We start from the raw sequence: 27,772 nt of genomic DNA on the forward strand, positions 1-27,772 counted from the left end.
CAGCTTTAAGTAATACTCAAACAGTGCTGGAACCCCATCCTTTCCCCGTCCATAGTACACCGCTCCCCCATGCCCTGAAGACGCATCACTTCCTTCAGGATGTTATCATGACGGTTTGTGTGCCACCTCTTAGGTTCCTCCGTTACCTTTCTTGATATACCTGCCATACAGTTGCAGCTTCGTTAAAAATTGTTTGGATGTCATCATGTCATCGATAACAAAATTCATATATTGAATAAATGTTTTATTTATCAAGAATATTGTCATTGGTAAGAAGGTGGACATTTCTATTTCCTGTAACAGAAAGCAGTCCAGCAGTAACAGGTATGCTTAGTCTAAAATATCAACCCAAAGAAAGGTCTGTCATAGTTCAGGTGTGTGCCTGCAATCTAAGTGGCCATCAGGCTGACGCAAGATCACGTATGAATAACACAAATAATCGTGTCGATGCATTACTACTCACAAACATTGACTCTCTGGTCATTGGCAAAACCATATCCAGACTATTATGTAGGCAAAATTGTCTGAAGAACAATAGGTATCTTTAAACTGTGAGTACTGGAAGAGTCAAAATTGAAATTCGAATCTGAAATATCTCAACAATAATTAAACAAAGAAATTTCTCAAATTTACATGTAATCTTATGTTAATTATATTTCATGTTCTTGATTTGTACTTTGCGAACACAGTTACGAACCTTATTTATATGGGGTATTTTTTGTTGTAGTGAAGACAAAGCAGGAATTTCAGTAAAACAGTCCCCAAAATAGTCATGCCCCCCACGATAAAGGTTCATGCCCCCACGATAAAAGTTTAGTACATAATAGTCCAAATACCACCTTTCAAATACGTTACAGAATCTTGTGCCTGGTGCAATACTGATATGTTCAAACAGGAATGTGGTCATATGGTTATTTAAGGAAAAGCAAATAACATATTATAACACACGTCACGTTTCTGCCATAAAACCCTGTAATACTTTGTATAGCACATGTTAGATGAAGATGGATCGATAAATCCTTAGTCTATTATGGGACAAAACATATACACAGATGATAGTCTATTTCCAGATCTGAAACTAAACTTTTCTGATTGTATGCTTGTAATTTGATGCAAACAAAGTTGCAGTTAGTCTGTTCTGAGGTGACTTACATTAAACATTTCATCGCCATGTTAAGCCAAAAACCAGTGAAATCTCCCATGATATCAACACACCAGTGTCTTCAAGAACACTCCCCCCAAATTCCCCATGTGAATCACAATAAGGACGTGCAGCGATCACATGCGGTGTGTTGGGGAGATCTTCAGATGGAAAACTGTAGTGTAGAGAAAGAGACATGACGTCTTCATTACATTGTATTCTGATCTTGAACAAGACGTCTTCTGGTATGCCTTGAATACGTCCCGAGTTCATGGATCATGGATCGGACAAGCATCTTTGTTCTATTTTGCCAGTAGCCAATTTCAGAAAATCCATTTCAAATCAGGCTAGTTACAGGCTTCTTTGATTATGAATATATAATTGGCAGTGTCATGTGTATAATCGGCATCTATGACTCGTCACAACTCAAACTGTACAAAAGCATTAAGATATAACGGTGACTAGGTAACAACACATAAATACTATATTCCCCTTTATCCACCTTGCATCACAAACATTCATGATCACAAAACCAATTGATCAAATGTGAGCAAATCATTTGAATTAAAAAATACATATTTGTGACCTTTATGCCGTCTCAATATGCAATAAAGACAATGTGACACCCTTGACGGCAATTGAGTAACATTAGGAGATGATGGCAATATTAACACTTCAAGCAGCTATCAAGAGTTTGTATTTCAACAGTACATTGGTCTATGACACGGTGTACGCCTGTGATCACCTGAATGGTCAGATCCAGAGATATAAACAGGTTTAAGCAAATATACCAAACACATATATCAAATTGAAACCAAACTGGGACAGGTATGAAGAAAACACATCTTTAAAATGATACGAGGGAGTGGGTGAGTGAGTATGATAATACGCCACCGTTTAGTAATACTGAAACAATATCACTTGAAGCACTAGTATAGGACCATTACTTTCTCCATCCATACATCCCCTTTCCTCTTTCCTGACGACACACCGCATCCTTTAGGATGTCAACATGATGTTTTGATGACATTTTTAATGAACCAAGTAAAAATATCTTTGTGTGATTTGTTTCTTTATGTATCCCATCAGAACATTCACATGCGAATAAATAACGTCTCACAGGAGCAGGAATACGAAGCAATAATATTTCAATTGAATGATCTAAAGCCCCACAGTCGTTATTACTGACAATAATCAGGTCTGGATCAGGCAACCAGTAGCTAAACAAGAGCAACGATCTGAATGATCTGGAACGATGACACACATTCTGCAGATCGTGACCCCATTTCAATAAAAACCAACAATCCCCATTATAATCGGCCCTTACCAAAAGCAGAAAGTACATTACTATTGGTATATGTTTTTTAATCAAATAATGTCTTCTCATACCCAAATACATCCAATATTATTCACCGCACCAGGTACAAAAATTATAATTTAATTACATCTTTTTTTTAATTTGATGAAAAACAGCAGTTAATTTTTAAATACTTTTGCTTGTGTAATTTCCATAATTTGCTGATCAAAATATAAGTCGATAACAATCTCCTATATACCCACTACTGAAAGAACAAGGGCCATGTAGTCGAACCATGAGTATATCCAACACATGTTGGTCACAATTCGTAAGCTTACCTGGTGAAACAAGCATACTATTGTTCAGATTCGAGCCTCGAGAAATTGAGGCAGGCTTACACATTTGTCACCTGCACTTGAACGTATACATGAATGTCTCATACAACACCAGTTATACGTGGTATCGTCCTGCATACGTGAACATCCGGCCCTTCCTGGGGCCTTCTTCTCTTTGTTTCAACTGTACAAGGACCCTTCTGAAGGCCGTCTGCGAGCAGAAGTTGTCTCCCTTGTTGCCAATGGTGATACTGAGCCTCGCTTTTCCAACCTTGTATCTTGACTGTCCAGCATACGTCCGGTGGGGAAACAGTTAAGTTCAAATTCCGTTTCCGGTGCTGCCAAGCTGCTCCTTCTTTTCGGTTTCCGGTGACGCCCGGGCGTGAGGATTGCTTGGTCTGGCATCCGTGGGCTCATGCTTGGGTTTATGTTCAGTATTCTGACGACAGAAAACAAATAAAAAGTTAGGATGGTCTGCATGAATATAACGTATTAACGTATGAGAACGTATATTTTAGCATAAACATTTTAAGACTGCAACCACCTTCACCTGCATGTTGAATATAAGTCAAGCTATTATAACTATACAGACGTATGTCTACGATGGATGAATGATGCACATTTGGAGATTTGCTGGCCCTGCTTTTGGCGTCTGAGAAAACTGGAATCGGAATACTTGGAAATTTAATGCTCTCATAAACATCGAATACGTTCATACCCAAACCTTCCATTAGTGAAGAGTCTTCTGCGGGCATAGAAGTGTGGTCCTTCAGACTGTATTGCCGTTGCTATGTACTGACTGTCAACTATGCAGACTGACAATATTCAAATTATGTATGTGTATCCATGTATGTGTTTGTGTTTGGAACCAAACATTGTGGCAATCATTAAGTATAGACGTGTTATCAAGCTTATGTACTCTGAATACAACAGTATAACTATAACTCACTTTGAATCTACATCGGATGGTGGCGGTGTGGGTGTCCTATTCGCCCCTGTTCTCTCTTTCTGGAGAGACGCCACACGAGAGTTAACGAGAATGTCTGATAAAGTATCATGAAAAGTAAAATATAAATATCATGAAAAGTATAATATTAATATCATGAAAAGTATAATATAAATATCACGAAAAGTACATCAGCAAAGGCAACGCTACAATAAGGCTCCTGAGTGAGTGAGTGAGTGAGTGAGTGAGTGAGTGAGTTGGGTTCAGAGACGCTTTGAACAGTGTTTCAGTTTAATCACGGCAGGTTCGCTTGGTCATGTAAGAAGGTCATAAGTTATGCAGGTCTCGGATGTTCATCGCTTGGTGAAACAAACACGGTTTTTTTGCTGACAAACTTAGAAACATATTCAGAACCAGTCGGAATTCGATTCCATGCGCATACGTTTCCTGCCGTGCTCAAGGAACACAACTCTGCACAGCGAAATGCAGTGCCTCAGATTGCTGGGCTACACGTGACCCAATGAGTGAGTGAGTTTATTTTTACACCGCAATCTGCAATACTCCAGCTATACGGCGGTGGTCTGTAAATAATCGAGTCTTGACCAGACAATTGGGATACGATTACATGTGTCAACCAAGTCAGCGAGCCTGACCTCCGTATGTCTCGAATGTCTATCCTACAGTTAGCCCTTCAAGTAGGGTTTCATCATAAGGGAAAGTCTCCACCTCCAGTACCACCCAATCGATATAATTTCCTAACGTTAGAGGCAATGTTAACTAACTTGTGTACACAATGAATACAACCACGTCACTGTTACCGTCACCATGTTGTTTCAGGGTACCGAATCTCTGTGACTGCTGCATGTAACGGCGTATTAACCTACCTGGCCTGGGTTTGTGTCCCCTTAGGGGTCCAAGACTTCCGCCCCGGGGAGATACAGGAGATTCCATGTTCTCCAAAGACCCAAGGAGCCTTGGTGAGACGGAAGGCGAGGTGGATGGGGAAGGTCCCTCAGGGAGCTTGAGGGTGGGCCTGTCTGGTAGGGGCTGCAAGCTGTGAGACCGACGGGGGACGCGGGGAGGCTGGGGATGATGATAAGGTTAGTTAACATAATATGGTAAGGTAAAGTGCAAATTATACCGCTACTATGTATGTACCCCTCTGAATTAAAAAACCAAAACGTTTTGGTTTCTGTCACGTTTCAATTAGGTGAACATTTTTTACAATGTTTAACTGAAAAATGTCGGCAAGACAAATTCGTTCAGTAGTGTCACTCTGTATTTGTAGCTCAAGTGCGTCCCAAATTTCATTTTGTACCGCTCGTATCGTACCCACTGAACCACATCAACCCTAATGATGCTGCTTCCTCAACAGTTGTAATATCAAGTGCTGTTAAGGAAGACAACCGCCTATGATTGTTTGCAGGTTATTCAACAACTATGTCCCAAAAAGAGAAAACAAACCATTGGAATTGCAACAACCGAAACTAATTGAAGATTTCTATGACTCACCGGTACTGAGTGGTCGAGCTCTGAGTCTGAAGGTAGTGACATGCTCACTCCATTCAAAGGAGAAAGAGGTCGTGGTGATACTGATCGCCTCCTCGTCTCGTCACGATATTCTGAGTTACCTCCCTTGCCGCCCGAGGGCGTAGGTGTGTCAGCAATATTCTCTGACGACAGGTTGTGATCAGCAGACTCCGACATCAAATTGCGCTTCGACTTCTTTGAATTTCGCTTCTTGCCTCGCTTAGGCTTATTGTCAGTAGGTTCATGCACACAGATTGTAGGCACAGCAACAGGAGCAGTATCAACAGAATGGTTGGGTTGTTCGGAAGGCACTGTAGGGTTGTTTACTGTAGTAGTGCCATTCGCTTCACCAGGGGAGGTATTATTCTGACTGCCCCCTTTGTTTGACGTCACATTGGAACTGTTGGTGTTTTTCTTCCCGAAGAGGTTCTTGATGAAACCGAACCTTCCTCCTCCTCCCTTGACTCCTGAAGTTTGGTTTTCTTTGGAATTATTTCTGCTGAACCTCCGTCCGAGCTTCTTGACTAGTAGGTTCTCACACTCTACAAGGAAAGTAACGTTAGGTTTGTTTGTTGTTAGCCCATACTGAATATAATATGCCAGCCATGTGACGGCTGTCTGTACATAATCGAATCTGGACCCGACAATATTCCCGATTAATATAGGATGACATGCAATAACAAAGTCAGTCATCCTGACCACCTGATCTGATAGTTGCCTCTCGTGACAAGCAGGACTGTTGGAGGCCATTTCTAACCCGTATTTGTTGTGATTCACCACGTCATGCTTATCGACACAGAAGACTTAAGGGTGATAGGGTAGTCGGGGACTTGTGACAGGGCGTAGATCGCAAGTAATGCCTTCCGTTACTGGCTAGCCAAACTCGAACACGTACAGGACGGCCTGATATAGCTGAAATCTTGTCAGTCACGGCGTTTAGAAATATACACAATTGTTTCAAATCTATTTCTGTTAGTATAAACTGATCGAGAACTCAATTGCCACAAATTTTATAAAGTAAAGGTTGGGATGCTTCTTATGCAACATGATATGTGATCATTTTAAACATTTGCTCGGCAAAACCACAAGTGACCAAACGGTTCCAACATACCTGTGTGACTTGACTGCCTGGCGTACTCTAGGGGAGTCCCTCCCTCGGCGTCTACTGGGTTGGGGGACACATTCAGTGACAGAAGTGTCTTAACACAGTCGGTCTGTCCAGTGGCTGCTGCCCAGTGTAAAGGGGTCCTGAATGAAGAGGACATCAGAATAAAGAAAGCTGAGGGAATGGCAGATTAAAGGAAACATTCAGATCAAACTTGACTATTGTAATGAGTTTGCTTGGTTCCAAAATGTTTCCATTTTTGTTGGGTTGTCGTTGTATTGTATTGCGGTGGTCTGTGCGATGTCTGAATGATAGCTGTGTGATGTCTGAATGATAGCTGTGTGATGTCTGAATGATAGCTGTGCCTTGTCTGTAGGACAGCTCTGTGATGTCTGAATGATAGCTGTATGATGTCTGAATGATAGCTGTGTGATGTCTGAATGATAGCTGAGTGATGTCTGAATGATAGCTGTGCATTGTCTGAATGATAGCTGTGCATTGTCTGTAGGACAGCTCTGTGATGTCTGAATGATAGCTGTGTGATGTCTGAATGATAGCTGTGAGATGTCTGAATGATAGCTGTGCGATGTCTGAATGATAGCTGTGAGATGTCTGAATGATAGCTGTGTGATGTCTGAATGATAGCTGTGTGATGTCTGAATGATAGCTGTGCGATGTCTGAATGATAGCTGTGTGATGCCTGAATGATAGCTGTGAGATGTCTGAATGATAGCTGTGAGATGTCTGAATGATAGCTGTGTGATGTCTGAATGATAGCTGTGTGATGTCTGAATGATAACTGTGAGATGTCTGAATGATAGCTGTGTGATGTCTGAATGATAGCTCTGCGATGTCTGAATGATAGCTGTGAGATGTCTGAATGATAGCTGTGAGATGTCTGAATGATAGCTGTGCGATGTCTGAATGATAGCTGTGCGATGTCTGAATGATAGCTGTGTGATGTCTGAATGATAGCTGTGAGATGTCTGAATGATAGCTGTGCATTGTCTGTAGGACAGCACTGTGATGTCTGAATGATAGCTGTGTGATGTCTGAATGATAGCTGTGTGATGTCTGAATGATAGCTGTGCGATGTCTGAATGATAGCCGTGTGATGTCTGAATGATAGCTGTGCATTGTCTGAATGATAGCTGTGCATTGTCTGTAGGACAGCTCTGTGATGTCTGAATGATAGCTGTGTGATGTCTGAATGATAGCTGTGCATTGTCTGAATGATAGCTGTGCATTGTCTGTAGGACAGCTCTGTGATGTCTGAATGATAGCTGTGTGATGTCTGAATGATAGCTGTGTGATGTCTGAATGATAGCTGTGCATTGTCTGAATGATAGCTGTGCATTGTCTGTAGGACAGCTCTGTGATGTCTGAATGATAGCTGTGTGATGTCTGAATGATAGCTGTGCGATGTCTGAATGATAGCTGTGCAATGTCTGAATGATAGCTGTGCGATGTCTGAATGATAGCTGTGTGATGTCTGAATGATAGCTGTGAGATGTCTGAATGATAGCTGTGCATTGTCTGTAGGACAGCTCTGTGATGTCTGAATGATAGCCGTGTGATGTCTGAATGATAGCTGTGCGATGTCTGAATGATAGCTGTGTGATGTCTGAATGATAGCCGTGTGATGTCTGAATGATAGCTGTGTGATGTCTGAATGATAGCTGTGTGATGTCTGAATGATAGCTGTGAGATGTCTGAATGATAGCTGTGCATTGTCTGTATGACAGCTCTGTGATGTCTGAATGATAGCTGTGTGATGTCTGAATGATAGCTGTGTGATGTCTGAATGATAGCTGTGCCTTGTCTGTAGGACAGCTCTGTGATGTCTGAATGATAGCTGTATGATGTCTGAATGATAGCTGTGTGATGTCTGAATGATAGCTGTGCGATGTCTGAATGATAGCTGTGCATTGTCTGAATGATAGCTGTGCATTGTCTGTAGGACAGCTCTGTGATGTCTGAATGATAGCTGTGTGATGTCTGAATGATAGCTGTGAGATGTCTGAATGATAGCTGTGCGATGTCTGAATGATAGCTGTGAGATGTCTGAATGATAGCTGTGTGATGTCTGAATGATAGCTGTGTGATGTCTGAATGATAGCTGTGCGATGTCTGAATGATAGCTGTGTGATGCCTTAATGATAGCTGTGAGATGTCTGAATGATAGCTGTGAGATGTCTGAATGATAGCTGTGAGATGTCTGAATGATAGCTGTGTGATGTCTGAATGATAGCTGTGTGATGTCTGAATGATAGCTGTGTGATGTCTGAATGATAGCTGTGCGATGTCTGAATGATAGCTGTGAGATGTCTGAATGATAGCTGTGAGATGTCTGAATGATAGCTGTGCGATGTCTGAATGATAGCTGTGCGATGTCTGAATGATAGCTGTGTGATGTCTGAATGATAGCTGTGCGATGTCTGAATGATAGCTGTGCGATGTCTGAATGATAGTTGTGTGATGTCTGAATGATAGCTGTGCGATGTCTGAATGATTGACGTGTGATGTCTGAATGATAGCTGTGCGATGTCTGAATGATAGCTGTGCATTGTCTGAATGATAGCTGTGCATTGTCTGTAGGACAGCTCTGTGATGTCTGAATGATAGCTGTGTGATGTCTGAATGATAGCTGTGAGATGTCTGAATGATAGCTGTGCGATGTCTGAATGATAGCTGTGAGATGTCTGAATGATAGCTGTGTGATGTCTGAATGATAGCTGTGTGATGTCTGAATGATAGCTGTGCGATGTCTGAATGATAGCCTGTGTGATGCCTGAATGATAGCTGTGAGATGTCTGATGTCTGAATGATAGCTGTGCGATGTCTGAATGATTGCCGTGTGATGTCTGAATGATAGCTGTGTGCGATGTCTGAATGATAGCTGTGCATTGTCTGAATGATAGCTGTGCATTGTCTGTAGGACAGCTCTGTGATGTCTGAATGATAGCTGTGTGATGTCTGAATGATAGCTGTGAGATGTCTGAATGATAGCTGTGCGATGTCTGAATGATAGCTGTGAGATGTCTGAATGATAGCTGTGTGATGTCTGAATGATAGCTGTGTGATGTCTGAATGATAGCTGTGCGATGTCTGAATGATAGCTGTGTGATGCCTGAATGATAGCTGTGAGATGTCTGAATGATAGCTGTGAGATGTCTGAATGATAGCTGTGTGATGTCTGAATGATAGCTGTGTGATGTCTGAATGATAACTGTGAGATGTCTGAATGATAGCTGTGTGATGTCTGAATGATAGCTGTGCGATGTCTGAATGATAGCTGTGAGATGTCTGAATGATAGCTGTGAGATGTCTGAATGATAGCTGTGCGATGTCTGAATGATAGCTGTGCGATGTCTGAATGATAGCTGTGTGATGTCTGAATGATAGCTGTGAGATGTCTGAATGATAGCTGTGCATTGTCTGTAGGACAGCTCTGTGATGTCTGAATGATAGCTGTGTGATGTCTGAATGATAGCCGTGTGATGTCTGAATGATAGCTGTGCGATGTCTGAATGATAGCCGTGTGATGTCTGAATGATAGCTGTGCATTGTCTGAATGATAGCTGTGCATTGTCTGTAGGACAGCTCTGTGATGTCTGAATGATAGCCTGTGTGATGTCCTGAATGATAGCTGTGATGTCTGAATGATAGCTGTGCATTGTCTGTAGGACAGCTCTGTGATGTCTGAATGATAGCTGTGCGATGTCTGAATGATAGTTGTGTGATGTCTGAATGATAGCTGTGCGATGTCTGAATGATTGCCGTGTGATGTCTGAATGATAGCTGTGCGATGTCTGAATGATAGCTGTGCGATGTCTGAATGATAGCCGTGTGATGTCTGAATGATAGCTGTGCGATGTCTGAATGATAGCTGTGTGATGTCTGAATGATAGCTGTGAGATGTCTGAATGATAGCTGTGCATTGTCTGTAGGACAGCCTGTGATGTCTGAATGATAGCTGTGTGATGTCTGAATGATAGCTGTGTGATGTCTGAATGATAGCTGTGCGATGTCTGAATGATAGCTGTGTGATGTCTGAATGATAGCTGTGAGATGTCTGAATGATAGCTGTGCATTGTCTGTAGGACAGCTCTGTGATGTCTGAATGATAGCCGTGTGATGTCCTGAATGATAGCTGTGTGATGATGTCTGAATGATAGCTGTGCCTTGTCTGTAGGACAGCTCTGTAATGTCTGAATGATAGCTGTATGATGTCTGAATGATAGCTGTGTGATGTCTGAATGATAGCTGTGTGATGTCTGAATGATAGCTGTGCATTGTCTGAATGATAGCTGTGCATTGTCTGTAGGACAGCTCTGTGATGTCTGAATGATAGCTGTGTGATGTCTGAATGATAGCTGTGAGATGTCTGAATGATAGCTGTGCGATGTCTGAATGATAGCTGTGAGATGTCTGAATGATAGCTGTGTGATGTCTGAATGATAGCTGTGTGATGTCTGAATGATAGCTGTGCGATGTCTGAATGATAGCTGTGTGATGCCTGAATGATAGCTGTGAGATATCTAAATGATACCTGTGTGATGTCTGAATGATAGCTGTGCGATGTCTGAATGATAGCTGTGCGATGTCTGAATGATTGCCGTGTGATGTCTGAATGATAGCTGTGCGATGTCTGAATGATAGCTGTGCATTGTCTGAATGATAGCTGTGCATATGTCTGTAGGACAGCTCTGTGATGTCTGAATGATAGCTGTGTGATGTCTGAATGATAGCTGTGAGATGTCTGAATGATAGCTGTGCGATGTCTGAATGATAGCTGTGAGATGTCTGAATGATAGCTGTGTGATGTCTGAATGATAGCTGTGTGATGTCTGAATGATAGCTGTGCGATGTCTGAATGATAGCTGTGTGATGCCTGAATGATAGCTGTGAGATGTCTGAATGATAGCTGTGAGATGTCTGAATGATAGCTGTGATGTCTGAATGATAGCTGTGTGATGTCTGAATGATAACTGTAGAGATGTCTGAATGATAGCTGTGTGATGTCTGAATGATAGCTGTGCGATGTCTGAATGATAGCTGTGAGATGTCTGAATGATAGCTGTGAGATGTCTGAATGATAGCTGTGCGATGTCTGAATGATAGCTGAGCGATGTCTGAATGATAGCTGTGTGATGTCTGAATGATAGCTGTGAGATGTCTGAATGATAGCTGTGCATTGTCTGTAGGACAGCTCTGTGATGTCTGGATGATGATAGCTGTGTGATGTCTGAATGATAGCTGTGTGATGTCTGAATGATAGCTGTGCGATGTCTGAATGATAGCCGTGTGATGTCTGAATGATAGCTGTGCATTGTCTGAATGATAGCTGTGCATTGTCTGTAGGACAGCTCTGTGATGTCTGAATGATAGCTGTGTGATGTCTGAATGATAGCTGTGTGATGTCTGAATGATAGCTGTGCATTGTCTGTAGGACAGCTCTGTGATGTCTGAATGATAGCTGTGCGATGTCTGAATGATAGTTGTGTGATGTCTGAATGATAGCTGTGCGATGTCTGAATGATTGCCGTGTGATGTCTGAATGATAGCTGTGCGATGTCTGAATGATAGCTGTGCGATGTCTGAATGATAGCCGTGTGATGTCTGAATGATAGCTGTGCGATGTCTGAATGATAGCTGTGTGATGTCTGAATGATAGCTGTGAGATGTCTGAATGATAGCTGTGCATTGTCTGTAGGACAGCTCTGTGATGTCTGAATGATAGCTGTGTGATGTCTGAATGATAGCTGTGTGATGTCTGAATGATAGCTGTGCGATGTCTGAATGATAGCTGTGTGATGTCTGAATGATAGCTGTGAGATGTCTGAATGATAGCTGTGCATTGTCTGTAGGACAGCTCTGTGATGTCTGAATGATAGCTGTGTGATGTCTGAATGATAGCTGTGTGATGTCTGAATGATAGCTGTGCCTTGTCTGTAGGACAGCTCTGTGATGTCTGAATGATAGCTGTATGATGTCTGAATGATAGCTGTGTGATGTCTGAATGATAGCTGTGTGATGTCTGAATGATAGCTGTGCATTGTCTGAATGATAGCTGTGCATTGTCTGTAGGACAGCTCTGTGATGTCTGAATGATAGCTGTGTGATGTCTGAATGATAGCTGTGAGATGTCTGAATGATAGCTGTGCGATGTCTGAATGATAGCTGTGAGATGTCTGAATGATAGCTGTGTGATGTCTGAATGATAGCTGTGTGATGTCTGAATGATAGCTGTGCATTGTCTGAATGATAGCTGTGCATTGTCTGTAGGACAGCTCTGTGATGTCTGAATGATAGCTGTGTGATGTCTGAATGATAGCTGTGAGATGTCTGAATGATAGCTGTGCGATGTCTGAATGATAGCTGTGAGATGTCTGAATGATAGCTGTGTGATGTCTGAATGATAGCTGTGTGATGTCTGAATGATAGCTGTGCGATGTCTGAATGATAGCTGTGTGATGCCTGAATGATAGCTGTGAGATATCTAAATGATAGCTGTGTGATGTCTGAATGATAGCTGTGCGATGTCTGAATGATAGCTGTGCGATGTCTGAATGATTGCCGTGTGATGTCTGAATGATAGCTGTGCGATGTCTGAATGATAGCTGTGCATTGTCTGAATGATAGCTGTGCATTGTCTGTAGGACAGCTCTGTGATGTCTGAATGATAGCTGTGTGATGTCTGAATGATAGCTGTGAGATGTCTGAATGATAGCTGTGCGATGTCTGAATGATAGCTGTGAGATGTCTGAATGATAGCTGTGTGATGTCTGAATGATAGCTGTGTGATGTCTGAATGATAGCTGTGCGATGTCTGAATGATAGCTGTGTGATGCCTGAATGATAGCTGTGAGATGTCTGAATGATAGCTGTGAGATGTCTGAATGATAGCTGTGTGATGTCTGAATGATAGCTGTGAGATGTCTGAATGATAACTGTGAGATGTCTGAATGATAGCTGTGTGATGTCTGAATGATAGCTGTGCGATGTCTGAATGATAGCTGTGAGATGTCTGAATGATAGCTGTGAGATGTCTGAATGATAGCTGTGCGATGTCTGAATGATAGCTGTGCGATGTCTGAATGATAGCTGTGTGATGTCTGAATGATAGCTGTGAGATGTCTGAATGATAGCTGTGCATTGTCTGTAGGACAGCTCTGTGATGTCTGAATGATAGCTGTGTGATGTCTGAATGATAGCTGTGTGATGTCTGAATGATAGCTGTGCGATGTCTGAATGATAGCCGTGTGATGTCTGAATGATAGCTGTGCATTGTCTGAATGATAGCTGTGCATTGTCTGTAGGACAGCTCTGTGATGTCTGAATGATAGCTGTGTGATGTCTGAATGATAGCTGTGTGATGTCTGAATGATAGCTGTGCATTGTCTGTAGGACAGCTCTGTGATGTCTGAATGATAGCTGTGCGATGTCTGAATGATAGTTGTGTGATGTCTGAATGATAGCTGTGCGATGTCTGAATGATTGCCGTGTGATGTCTGAATGATAGCTGTGCGATGTCTGAAATAGCTGTGCGATGTCTGAATGATAGCCGTGTGATGTCTGAATGATAGCTGTGCGATGTCTGAATGATAGCTGTGTGATGTCTGAATGATAGCTGTGAGATGTCTGAATGATAGCTGTGCATTGTCTGTAGGGACAGCTCTGTGATGTCTGAATGATAGCTGTGTGATGTCTGAATGATAGCCGTGTGATGTCTGAATGATAGCTGTGCGATGTCTGAATGATAGCTGTGTGATGTCTGAATGATAGCTGTGAGATGTCTGAATGATAGCTGTGCATTGTCTGTAGGACAGCTCTGTGATGTCTGAATGATAGCTGTGTGATGTCTGAATGATAGCTGTGTGATGTCTGAATGATAGCTGTGCCTTGTCTGTAGGACAGCTCTGTGATGTCTGAATGATAGCTGTATGATGTCTGAATGATAGCTGTGTGATGTCTGAATGATAGCTGTGTGATGTCTGAATGATAGCTGTGCATTGTCTGAATGATAGCTGTGCATTGTCTGTAGGACAGCTCTGTGATGTCTGAATGATAGCTGTGTGATGTCTGAATGATAGCTGTGAGATGTCTGAATGATAGCTGTGCGATGTCTGAATGATAGCTGTAGAGATGTCTGAATGATAGCTGTGTGATGTCTGAATGATAGCTGTGTGATGTCTGAATGATAGCTGTGCGATGTCTGAATGATAGCTGTGTGATGCCTGAATGATAGCTGTGAGATGTCTGAATGATAGCTGTGAGATGTCTGAATGATAGCTGTGTGATGTCTGAATGATAGCTGTGTGATGTCTGAATGATAGCTGTGTGATGTCTGAATGATAGCTGAGTGATGTCTGAATGATAGCTGTGCGATGTCTGAATGATAGCTGTGAGATGTCTGAATGATAGCTGTGAGATGTCTGAATGATAGCTGTGCGATGTCTGAATGATAGCTGTGCGATGTCTGAATGATAGCTGTGCGATGTCTGAATGATAGCTGTGCGATGTCTGAATGATAGTTGTGTGATGTCTGAATGATAGCTGTGCGATGTCTGAATGATTGCCGTGTGATGTCTGAATGATAGCTGTGCGATGTCTGAATGATAGCTGTGCATTGCCTGAATGATAGCTGTGCATTGTCTGTAAGACAGCTCTGTGATGTCTGAATGATAGCTGTGTGATGTCTGAATGATAGCTGTGAGATGTCTGAATGATAGCTGTGCGATGTCTGAATGATAGCAGTGAGATGTCTGAATGATAGCTGTGTGATGTCTGAATGATAGCTGTGTGATGTCTGAATGATAGCTGTGCGATGTCTGAATGATAGCTGTGTGATGCCTGAATGATAGCTGTGAGATGTCTGAATGATAGCTGTGCGATGTCTGAATGATTGCCGTGTGATGTCTGAATGATAGCTGTGCGATGTCTGAATGATAGCTGTGCATTGTCTGAATGATAGCTGTGCATTGTCTGTAGGACAGCTCTGTGATGTCTGAATGATAGCTGTGTGATGTCTGAATGATAGCTGTGAGATGTCTGAATGATAGCTGTGCGATGTCTGAATGATAGCTGTGCGATGTCTGAATGATAGCTGTGCGATGTCTGAATGATAGCCGTGTGATGTCTGAATGATAGCTGTGCGATGTCTGAATGATAGCTGTGTGATGTCTGAATGATAGCTGTGAGATGTCTGAATGATAGCTGTGCATTGTCTGTAGGACAGCTCTGTGATGTCTGAATGATAGCTGTGTGATGTCTGAATGATAGCTGTGTGATGTCTGAATGATAGCTGTGCGATGTCTGAATGATAGCTGTGTGATGTCTGAATGATAGCTGTGAGATGTCTGAATGATAGCTGTGCATTGTCTGTAGGACAGCTCTGTGATGTCTGAATGATAGCTGTGTGATGTCTGAATGATAGCTGTGTGATGTCTGAATGATAGCTGTGCCTTGTCTGTCTGTAGGACAGCTCTGTGATGTCTGAATGATAGCTGTATGATGTCTGAATGATAGCTGTGTGATGTCTGAATGATAGCTGTGTGATGTCTGAATGATAGCTGTGCATTGTCTGAATGATAGCTGTGCATTGTCTGTAGGACAGCTCTGTGATGTCTGAATGATAGCTGTGTGATGTCTGAATGATAGCTGTGAGATGTCTGAATGATAGCTGTGCGATGTCTGAATGATAGCTGTGAGATGTCTGAATGATAGCTGTGTGATGTCTGAATGATAGCTGTGTGATGTCTGAATGATAGCTGTGCGATGTCTGAATGATAGCTGTGTGATGCCTGAATGATAGCTGTGAGATGTCTGAATGATAGCTGTGAGATGTCTGAATGATAGCTGTGTGATGTCTGAATGATAGCTGTGTGATGTCTGAATGATAGCTGTGTGATGTCTGAATGATAGCTGAGTGATGTCTGAATGATAGCTGTGCGATGTCTGAATGATAGCTGTGAGATGTCTGAATGATAGCTGTGAGATGTCTGAATGATAGCTGTGCGATGTCTGAATGATAGCTGTGCGATGTCTGAATGATAGCTGTGCGATGTCTGAATGATAGCTGTGCGATGTCTGAATGATAGTTGTGTGATGTCTGAATGATAGCTGTGCGATGTCTGAATGATTGCCGTGTGATGTCTGAATGATAGCTGTGCGATGTCTGAATGATAGCTGTGCATTGCCTGAATGATAGCTGTGCATTGTCTGTAAAGACAGCTCTGTGATGTCTGAATGATAGCTGTGTGATGTCTGAATGATAGCTGTGAGATGTCTGAATGATAGCTGTGCGATGTCTGAATGATAGCAGTGAGATGTCTGAATGATAGCTGTGTGATGTCTGAATGATAGCTGTGTGATGTCTGAATGATAGCTGTGCGATGTCTGAATGATAGCTGTGTGATGCCTGAATGATAGCTGTGAGATGTCTGAATGATAGCTGTGCGATGTCTGAATGATTGCCGTGATGTCTGAATGATAGCTGTGCGATGTCTGAATGATAGCTGTGCATTGTCTGAATGATAGCTGTGCATTGTCTGTAGGACAGCTCTGTGATGTCTGAATGATAGCTGTGTGATGTCTGAATGATAGCTGTGAGATGTCTGAATGATAGCTGTGCGATGTCTGAATGATAGCTGTGAGATGTCTGAATGATAGCTGTGTGATGTCTGAATGATAGCTGTGTGATGTCTGAATGATAGCTGTGCGATGTCTGAATGATAGCTGTGTGATGCCTGAATGATAGCTGTGAGATGTCTGAATGATAGCTGTGAGATGTCTGAATGATAGCTGTGTGATGTCTGAATGATAGCTGTGTGATGTCTGAATGATAGCTGTGAGATGTCTGAATGATAGCTGTGTGATGTCTGAATGATAGCTTTGCGATGTCTGAATGATAGCTGTGATGTCTGAATGATAGCTGTGAGATGTCTGAATGATAGCTGTGCGATGTCTGAATGATAGCTGTGCGATGTCTGAATGATAGCTGTGTGATGTCTGAATGATAGCTGTGAGATGTCTGAATGATAGCTGTGCATTGTCTGTAGGACAGCTCTGTGATGTCTGAATGATAGCTGTGTGTTGATGTCTGAATGATGGCTGTGTGATGTCTGAATGATAGCTGTGCGATGTCTGAATGATAGCCGTGTGATGTCTGAATGATAGCTGTGCATTGTCTGAATGATAGCTGTGCATTGTCTGTAATGGACAGCTCTGTGATGTCTGGAATGATAGCTGTGTGATGTCTGAATGATAGCTGTGTGATGTCTGAATGATAGCTGTGCATTGTCTGTAGGACAGCTCTGTGATGTCTGAATGATAGCTGTGCGATGTCTGAATGATAGTTGTGTGATGTCTGAATGATAGCTGTGCGATGTCTGAATGATTGCCGTGTGATGTCTGAATGATAGCTGTGCGATGTCTGAATGATAGCTGTGCGATGTCTGAATGATAGCCGTGTGATGTCTGAATGATAGCTGTGCGATGTCTGAATGATAGCTGTGTGATGTCTGAATGATAGCTGTGAGATGTCTGAATGATAGCTGTGCATTGTCTGTAGGACAGCTCTGTGATGTCTGAATGATAGCTGTGTGATGTCTGAATGATAGCTGTGTGATGTCTGAATGATAGCTGTGCGATGTCTGAATGATAGCCGTGTGATGTCTGAATGATAGCTGTGCATTGTCTGAATGATAGCTGTGCATTGTCTGTAGGACAGCTCTGTGATGTCTGAATGATAGCTGTGTGATGTCTGAATGATAGCTGTGTGATGTCTGAATGATAGCTGTGCATTGTCTGTAGGACAGCTCTGTGATGTCTGAATGATAGCTGTGCGATGTCTGAATGATAGTTGTGTAATGTCTGAATGATATCTGTGCGATGTCTGAATGATTGCCGTGTGATGTCTGAATGATAGCTGTGCGATGTCTGAATGATAGCTGTGTGATGTCTGAATGATAGCCGTGTGATGTCTGAATGATAGCTGTGTGATGTCTGAATGATAGCTGTGCGATGTCTGAATGATAGCTGTGTGATGTCTGAATGATAGCTGTGAGATGTCTGAATGATAGCTGTGTGATGTCTGAATGATAGCTTTGCGATGTCTGAATGATAGCTGTGCGATGTCTGAAAGATAGCTGTGCGATGTCTGAATGATAGCCGTGTGATGTCTGAATGATAGCTGTATGATGTCTGAATGATAGCCGTGTGATGTCTGAATGATAGCTATGCGATATCTGAATGATAGCTGTGCGATGTCTGAATGATAGCTGTGCGATGTCTGAATGATAGCTGCATGATGTCTGAATGATAGCTGTTTGAGATAGTTCTACTCATTATTTAGAATAATGTACAGATTTGGAACATGCTCACATCCGGGCATGCCAGGAACATCTACTTCTACATCTTACAAGAATACAGGACTAGAATCTATGACCATTGAGCCTCATAATATGCACATTTTCACAAATATCCTGAGTGTCCCTTCATTGGTAAGTAAATCAGCTCAATAATTGGTAAACATCTCATTAATTAATAAAATGTAGCAGGTCAACATATCAATAAACATGGGGCATGTATCAGTTACGGCTCATCGTCGGTCCCTACCTCATATGTCAGTACACTTTACTCAAACCGTGCCTGTCCGATGTATAATACCAGTTCTGAATGCGTGTAACATGACCAATAATGAAATAGCAACCCTCCAACCTTGCCCTCATGCCTGACTCCTACCTTTGACCTCTCCCCCTCACCTCACACACGCACACGCGCATCCTACACACATACACGCACGCAAACGTACACACACCATGATCCCTACCCACGCATCTCTCTCTCTCTCTCTCTCTCTCTCTCTCTCTCTCTCTCTCTCTCTCTCTCTCTCTCTCTCACACACACACACATACACACACACGCGCACACACACACACGCAACGCACACACACACCATGATCCCAACCCATGCGTCTCTCCCTCTCTCTCTCTCTCTCTCTCTCTCTCTCTCTCTCTCTCTCTCTCTCTCTCTCTCTCTCCCTCTCTCTCTATCTCTCCTCTCTCTCTCTTTCTTTCCTCTCTCTCTCACACACGCACACACCCCACATCACCTCATCCATCACCACCTCACCCCACACCACTCCACCACCAAAGGAGAACCACACAGATATAAACATAACCTTATTATCCGTACCCTTGCTTGTCCAGTTTACAATACCTGATAAAATCGCAAATCCCCAGTAAGCTCTCAAAACAATAGCGAACCATTCAACGAGACAAAGGGCAATAATTAACAAAAGCAACGATAAAAATACAAGTAATTTCATTGCGGTCGGGGCTTACCTAATTTCGAACAAAACACTAACTATCCCCAGAGAAACCAACCAGGCACTGACTGAGAGGGTCAGCTCCCTACACAGTCGAGACAATGTCTCTTGTCGATAAGCCTATATTCAATAGCTTACGAACACTGTGAGGAGCGTGTCGGTCAGTGGCTATCGGCATTTGTCACGCTAGATTTACTTAGGAACTAATGCCAGTAAACACTGCGTCGAGTATATAGGCAAATAACACAGTATGGTGGACATAATAATACGGTCTCATATGAGACTGGCGGAGGTCGATGTGTAGAGCAGGCTTAACCATATAAAATATTGGTGTGCAATTGTAAATATCTGGACTCTGCTCTTCAAATGTCGTTTAGTCTTTACTGTCGTAACCCCATATGTAAATACAGATATGTTGTAAAGCCGAGATTGTTTCGTGATTTCAGGTTTTAAAAGTAATTCTTTATAAAGTCTTTCGACGTGATAGACGTGAGGTACAAAAAGCCAAGAATCTATAGATATGGACTTTTATATTTTGAGGAACACGACGTTTCGGATATATTCTTATATTCATCGGGTCAATGATGGAGAAAGATTATACCCCGAAACGTCGTGTTCCTCAAAATAAAAAAGTTGACATCTATAAAAAGCATTGTGTTCTTTGTGTATTTGTTTAAGGACAGTGTATCCATCCATAAGTTTGGAGCAATCCATTGAGCATATCCCGCACCGAATTTCAGCTTACGTATATAATAATATATTTAATTTTACAAATTAAATATTCCTTAACAATATGTTAATGAGGTCATTCTGTGGGGTCAGGGTTGGGATGAAGGCGGGGGTGGCTTCTCAAGGATGCGCCGGACCATATAAAATAACCGGAATGACGTTTCTAGATACAGGCATACAGTGAAACCTTTTCCATCGATATATGTAATTCTCAGTTGGAGCCAACCCAATATTTTTATTTTAAGTTCAATCTATGGAAGGTTCTCTTCCTTGAGACTTGAGAGAGCCAAATGCAGCTTCTTCCTCACATATAGGGTGTGTGACGGTTATGTGATGATCTGCCCTTAAACTGTGTACATTTATCACCCGGGTTACGTGGAGAGAATATCTCTCACTGAGCTAAGTTCGTCGTAAAACAAATGAATATTTTGTAATGTATTTTCACCTGGTAGATTGTGTCGATCGTTGCATCAACCAATAAAACCAAGGCACGGATATATCAAAATTGAATATTAAACTTCAACGGAATGAGTGTCTTATCTGCCCAAACGGATTCAATTTTGCGAAAATACAAGATATCGGTGAAAGGATACACAAATGGATCACAAAAAGCAGTGATGGCCCCTGGTTTTCGAGAACATTATTTCCTGCACCGGTCAGACACAGTTTGCATAAATCGATGCTTGGCACAAAACCAGCGTCGCCCTGGCCCAACTCCTCCATTAGAGGCTGGCGTAGGACACACTATTATCAGGTAATCTATCGAGCATCGTCAAGCAGAGATTTTAAACCACTTATGTTATCTATCCATATAGCTTACCTTTGCTGTTTTATTTATGACTCATCATTTAGTCCAGGAGGAGGCAGCTGAAAAATTTCAAATCGTAGCTTCCCCAGTACTGATTTTGTTTGACACTATTTTCAGTTAGTATGATGTCTTGGGCTCATGGCCTGTAATACTCTCAGATTGTGAGTATCAGGTTTTTTACGTCACATTTCGTGGGGTCTGCGAGCATTTTAGTCACATTTCCTCTGACAAAGTTAATCATTAATAGTTTTACTACTATCAATCTGATCACTTTCATTTTGACTTTTGTGTACTGCTAAAGGATGTAGAAATTATTTGACATAATTTTGTTTTTAAAAAAAATCAAAATGGCCGCCATTTTGGCCGCCATTTTGTTTTGTCGTGTTTTGCTTTCTCAGCACTTCAATCTACATAAAATGAACACCGAATGTTTCCATTTACATCCAAAGTTGATACTTTTGATGTGTTTTGACACTTGTTTCTCCTAGAGTGATGGCTTGGGCACAAAACAAGTCATTTGGTTGGTCATATCGTGGTAATTTAATGTTTTACAGCTTGTTCTTTGAGTCAGGGGTATTTTAGCAATTCTCCGACTTTTCATGGAAATGTGTGAGAGTGATTTATTTAATGGCAGTTAACATTATTTTTGTTACTAAAACAAGTTCTTTTGTTTTCTCTTTACTTCTAGAGTGACGGCATATTATAAAGGGATTTTTATATATTACCCAGAATTCAAAATGGCTGCCAAAATGGCCGCCATTGAAGTTTAACTACATATACTTATTGGAGGACTAAATTTGTACTGATATGAAATCCAAACATATCATTTGGTGTTTAATGTTTAATACAGTATAGGAATAGAGCTAAATTTCAATGATAGGGTCAGTCAAAGCTTCACACTCCTAAAATATTTGATGAAATAACATTATCCAAAAGTGTTTGAAAACTATGCTTCATGGCCAATAACTACGTCTAAGCTTTGGTTGTAGGTATTCAAATTGTTCTATCAGATAACTCTTAATCACTTTTGATACATCCATAAGCTTGCAATTAATCCTCCTTTTCACTTTCTTTCATTTCATATGTTACTTCATGTCAGAATCGGACCTGTAGAGATCCGGGTTAGAATTGATCTTCAATAACCCATGCTTGTCGTAAGAGGCGACTAACGGGATCTAGTTGTCTGGCTCGCTGACTGGGTTGACACATGTCATCGTATCCCAATTGCACAGATTGATGTTCATGCTGTTGATCCCTGGATTGTCTGGTCCAGACTCGATTATTTACAGACTGTCGCCATATAGCTGGAATATTCCTGAATGCGTACAACTAAACTCACTCACTCACTCATGTCAGAATCGGAGTCATCTACTGGCAACAAGTCAAAGGTGTTCAGGCAACAATCATCTGCCATACAAATAGACATGCCTCTGCGCACACTATATCATTCTTTCTGCTGGCATGATGACTTTTTGCTTTTACACGATGTCAGTTCAACCAATCCACGGGGAGCAGGATCTCTTGACATCAGAATAGCTGACCATCACAAATGCTCCAAGCATGGTCAACTGGTGAAGGAATGTTCATGATTGGTTGCAGAGACTGTTTCCAAACATGGACTTTGTAGTTTACTCGTTCAATGTGATGTTTTAGACTGTTTTCATTCAATATCTTGTGTCATCTACAGACATCACTGGATTATTTGGTACATGCATAGAACTCACAAACTGGCCACAAGATGTAATGAGTGTTTCTTGAACATCAAATTGTCATCCATTTGTTGTGTGAAGCTTCTCATCCCTGGGCTTTACAGCCTTTTGGGAATCAATGTAGAAAAAGGTTTTCAGGTTCAGTCGATGTAAAGGTGACCACAAGTTTGTCCTGGAAGAGTTCAATCGACTACTTATCTAGTTATCCCTTTGCTCTGCCCCAATCTGTTTAACATGCAAGAGGCTGTGAATCATATCCTTTGGGACAACAACTCCACTTCCAATGTTCACAAGATGCAGACAATCCAAATTGTCACCCAATTGTGTCAATGTTTGTTAGTGATTTTCAGAGGACTTCTGTAAGTCAATTCCCCATGTCGAACGTTCTACACGTTCTAAAATGGGACGGAGTAATAACGTACTAAAAATGACATTGCCATACTAAGAACGGAATTGCCATACTACGAACAGAATCGTGGCGGACGTAGTGCAGTCCGGCATCAATTGCAATACGTCTGTACACAGTTTCCACCTGGTCCATCCCGTTTGCAGAACTCTACTGAACTCTAGTTAGTCGCTATTCCAAGAAAATATGTTCAAAACAAAATGAATCGTTCTGAAGAAACTTGTAGTACATGGTTCTAACAGTTTGCAATGGGTTCTCATCACGTTCTACTCGTTGGTAGTATGTTTATGTAGTTCTCATGCAGTTCTTACTATGTCAACTCTGTGTGCATTACGAAATGACAAGGTAAGGTATATATACATGCGTTTTTAACATGGTCGTCCTTTGGGATAGAGTTTCTATGAACAAGTTTGCAGCTGTCAAAATATTGAATGCTGGTTTCCTGCAATTTTGATCGGAAGCAGAGCAAGAGTACAATGAGTTGGTAGAGCAAGAAAGAAGGAAAACACAAGAACGTGTTGGGTGAGGAACTGGCTTAAACCTGAGAGGTGAATAGCTGTGGGACATTATCATCACCTGATGGAGGAGCTCCGCCTTGATGATCATGAGTCCTTCTACAATTTCTTGAGAATCACCCCTCCCATGTTTGATGAACTTTTTAAACGCATTGACCCCTTTATAACTTAGATGTTCACCCTTCTTCTTCCTTGGAGGCATGGTGATGTCAATGTTTCCACCTTGAAACTGAGAACGGAATAAGAATGGGCAGGGTATTTATATAAATCGAACCAGGAAGTGATTGCTATTACGATTGCACGCACTAGAAACGGAGTGAGAAAGTAGAGAGAACGGAAAGAAGTGCCTGAAAATGAGTTGGTTCAGAAGAATGAGTTAGAACGGGGTTGTGCGTATTAAGAACGAGATAGGTTTAGTTCAGAAGGGATATAAAGTGACTATGGACGGGATTGGACTGCTTGAAAACGTTGTCCACACGGGCTGAACGGGCAATTTTACCCACTCTAAACGTAACACCAACTGTCTGGGGGCAGGGGTAAAGACGTGACAGACGTACTGAGAACTGTTAATGATCAAACTAGCATTGTAATTTATACAAAAGTTACACGTTCTATCCCGTTCGAGCTCACTTTACAGTTATTCTTTGGACAGGGCAGGACGTCCTAAGAACTACATTGGTGTGACTCAGGCTTTACCAACAGGTAACACCATCGTTCGTTCATACATGCTACAAGACTAGACTTGTTGACAGGACTGCTGATGGGTTTGTCCCATTGTCTTGGCAGTGGTTTGTTTTTGCCAACAATCTTGACTTCTAGCGCCGTTGGCGATCCTCTTTTGATTTGCTCCCCTGCTTAAGTCCCAAACAACATCAACTCTAATGCAGTCTGTTCGATTCAGAATTGAAGTGAAGTTGTCCCAATGCATATCAGCCAAGTGTCCAAATGTGGAAGCAGCTTCCTTTCTGAACATTTGCAATTTTGCCATTCCATCAACTATATGAACTGGCAACATTCTCTCTTCTGCTAGTATAAGCAGCGAAGGACCAAAAGCTTCCTTTTAAAGTTCATTTAACAAACCGCTTTTGATGTTCTTTCTTAATGTTCCATCTGAATGAGCCATTGTAAAATGAACACTAGAAATGTCCATGTTCACATCAAGGTTGATGACAAGTCCATTCAATCTTCCAAATGAATTATGTCTGCATGACACAAGATATTGAATGAAAACCTCCAACCAACATCCAACAGTCTAAAACATCACATTGAACGAGTAAACTACAAAGTCCATGTTTGGAAACAGTCTCTGCAACCAATCATGAACATTCCTTCACCAGTTGACCATGGTTGGAGCATATGTGATGGTCAGCTTATCCCTATTCTGATGTCGAGAGATCCTGCTCCCCCATGGATTAGTTGAACTGACATCGTGTAAAAGCAAAAAGTCATCATGCCAGCAGAAAGAATGATATAGTGTGCACATAGGCATGTCTTTTTGTATGGCAAATGATTGTTGCCTGAACACCTTTGACCTGTTGCCAGTAGATGACTCCGATTCTGACATGAGTGAGTGAGTGAGTTTAGGTTTACACCGCACTCAGCAATATTCCAGCTATATGGCGGTCTTCTGTAAATAATCGTGTCTGGACCAGACAATCCAGGGATCAACAGCATGAACATCAATCTGTGCAATTGGGATACGATGACATGTGTCAACCCAGTCAGCGAGCCAGACAACTAGATCCCGTTAGTCGCCTCTTACGACAAGCATGGGTTATTGAAGATCAATTCTAACCCGGATCTCTACAGGTCCGATTCTGACATGAAGTAACATATGAAATGAAAGAAAGTGAAAAGGAGGATTAATTGCAAGCTTATGGATGTATCAAAAGTGATTAAGAGTTATCTGATAGAACAATTTGAATACCTACAACCAAAGCTTAGACGTAGTTATTGGCCATGAAGCATAGTTTTCAAACACTTTTGGATAATGTTATTTCATCAAATATTTTAGGAGTGTGAAGCTTTGACTGACCCTATCATTGAAATTTAGCTCTATTCCTATACTGTATTAAACATTAAACACCAAATGATATGTTTGGATTTCATATCAGTACAAATTTAGTCCTCCAATAAGTATATGTAGTTAAACTTCAATGGCGGCCATTTTGGCAGCCATTTTGAATTCTGGGTAATATATAAAAATCCCTAATAATATGCCGTCACTCTAGAAGTAAAGAGAAAACAAAAAGAACTTGTTTTAGTAACAAAAATAATGTTAACTGCCATTAAATAAATCACTCTCACACATTTCCATGAAAAGTCGGAGAATTGCTAAAATACCCCTGACTCAAAGAACAAGCTGTAAAACATTAAATTACCACGATATGACCAACCAAATGACTTGTTTTGTGCCCAAGCCATCACTCTAGGAGAAACAAGTGTCAAAACACATCAAAAGTATCAACTTTGGATGTAAATGGAAACATTCGGTGTTCATTTTTATGTAGATTGAAGTGCTGAGAAAGCAAAACACGACAAAACAAAATGGCGGCCAAAATGGCGGCCATTTTGATTTTTTTTTCAAAACAAAATTATGTCAAATAATTTCTACATCCTTTAGCAGTACACAAAAGTCAAAATGAAAGTGATCAGATTGATAGTAGTAAAACTATTAATGATTAACTTTGAGGTGTTGTCGGGGAGCAAACGAAATGTGACGAAATGGCTCGCAGACCCCCACCACATATAATGGCCTGTAAAAAAAACCTGATACCACAATCTGAGAGTATTACAGGCCTTTTCATGAGCCCAAGACATCATACTAACTGAAAATAGTGTCAAACAAAATCAGTACTGGGGAGGCTACGAAATCCTATTTCTAGGCCTCTTTTGAGATTCTCCTCCTGGACTAATTTGCTTATTCGTCATATATATTTGGCATTAAGCATCAAAAGTATACATAATGATTTTATTTACCTGTCGTCTGGATCAAGAGCCTCAAGGTCACATCCGGGGAAACCCGACAACAGCTGCACGATTTCTGCGTGGCCAGCTGCAGCTGAAAAGTGTACAGCTGTCTTTCCTGAATGGTCTGCCAAGTTAATTAGTTCAAATCCGTCTGTGCTGGTCGCAAGAATGTCACAGCATTTCTTACTGCCGTTCTGAAAAAAATGATAAGGAACATCATAGGTCATGACTTCTCATGGTATTTACGAAGGTAGTTGGGTGTTTAACTGAACGAAATTACACCATTAGCGGTATCCCTGTAGTCTCACGAACGCTGTGGATCAAACGGATTCTTGTCTCTTAACACTATGTGGTTGGAAATGCTAATAGCGGCGTAAACGTATACTCACTCAATGTTCTCTGTATATAAAATGGTTGTATTCAGTGCACGCTGGCATTGAATCAAGAACCTTTTGTATTTACAGCTCGTGTAGTATATAGTATAACGAACATGGCCAACTGTTTTCACAGTTGCAAGGTAGGAAGAATATATTAGTAACATATTTTCACCAATAATGTAGTATCTTATCCAAAGTATATGTGAATATCGTGATTCTACTGCCTATACTTGAGTTACTACAAGAAAGAATATACCTACCAATCAATAAATGTGATTGTCTTCTAATATAAGCGAAATATACATTTCCATAACCACAGGAGATCTCTAATTACGTTCATTGTGTGATTCTGACAAGATCAAACCTTGAGTTCATGAATCAGCATCGAATAGTGATGCCAGCTTTTCGATGTAAGCCGAGAATGTTCTGCCCAAGGGGATGCACCCCGCATAATCAGATGCTAAAGCATGTCAACTCTTCAACTGAAAGAATGGTGAAAACCAACAAAACACAAATATCTTGCTCTCCCAGCTTAAGATCATCCCTTCCACATAAACCCATGAATAGCTG

General features: G+C 41.4%; 1 protein-coding gene across 1 annotated transcript in view; it reads right to left on the bottom strand.

Moving 5' to 3' along the window:
- Positions 1 to 233: 233 nt before the first annotated feature.
- LOC124266515 (ankyrin repeat domain-containing protein 55-like) overlaps positions 234 to 27,772 on the bottom strand; it is a 51,385-nt gene continuing 23,846 nt past the window's right edge. The window contains exons 6-11 of the mRNA XM_046701309.1: positions 26,835 to 27,019; positions 6,361 to 6,497; positions 5,232 to 5,791; positions 4,604 to 4,802; positions 3,723 to 3,816; positions 234 to 3,212 (exon numbers count right to left, since the gene is read on the bottom strand). Coding sequence (XP_046557265.1) covers positions 2,954 to 3,212; positions 3,723 to 3,816; positions 4,604 to 4,802; positions 5,232 to 5,791; positions 6,361 to 6,497; positions 26,835 to 27,019 — 1,434 coding nt within the window. The 3' untranslated portion in view covers positions 234 to 2,953. The remainder of the gene's footprint in view (positions 3,213 to 3,722; positions 3,817 to 4,603; positions 4,803 to 5,231; positions 5,792 to 6,360; positions 6,498 to 26,834; positions 27,020 to 27,772) is intronic.

Source organism: Haliotis rubra, unplaced genomic scaffold, assembly GCF_003918875.1.
Source record: "Haliotis rubra isolate DU_JTF1 unplaced genomic scaffold, ASM391887v1 Scf126, whole genome shotgun sequence".
Taxonomy (NCBI): Eukaryota; Metazoa; Mollusca; class Gastropoda; order Lepetellida; family Haliotidae; genus Haliotis; species Haliotis rubra.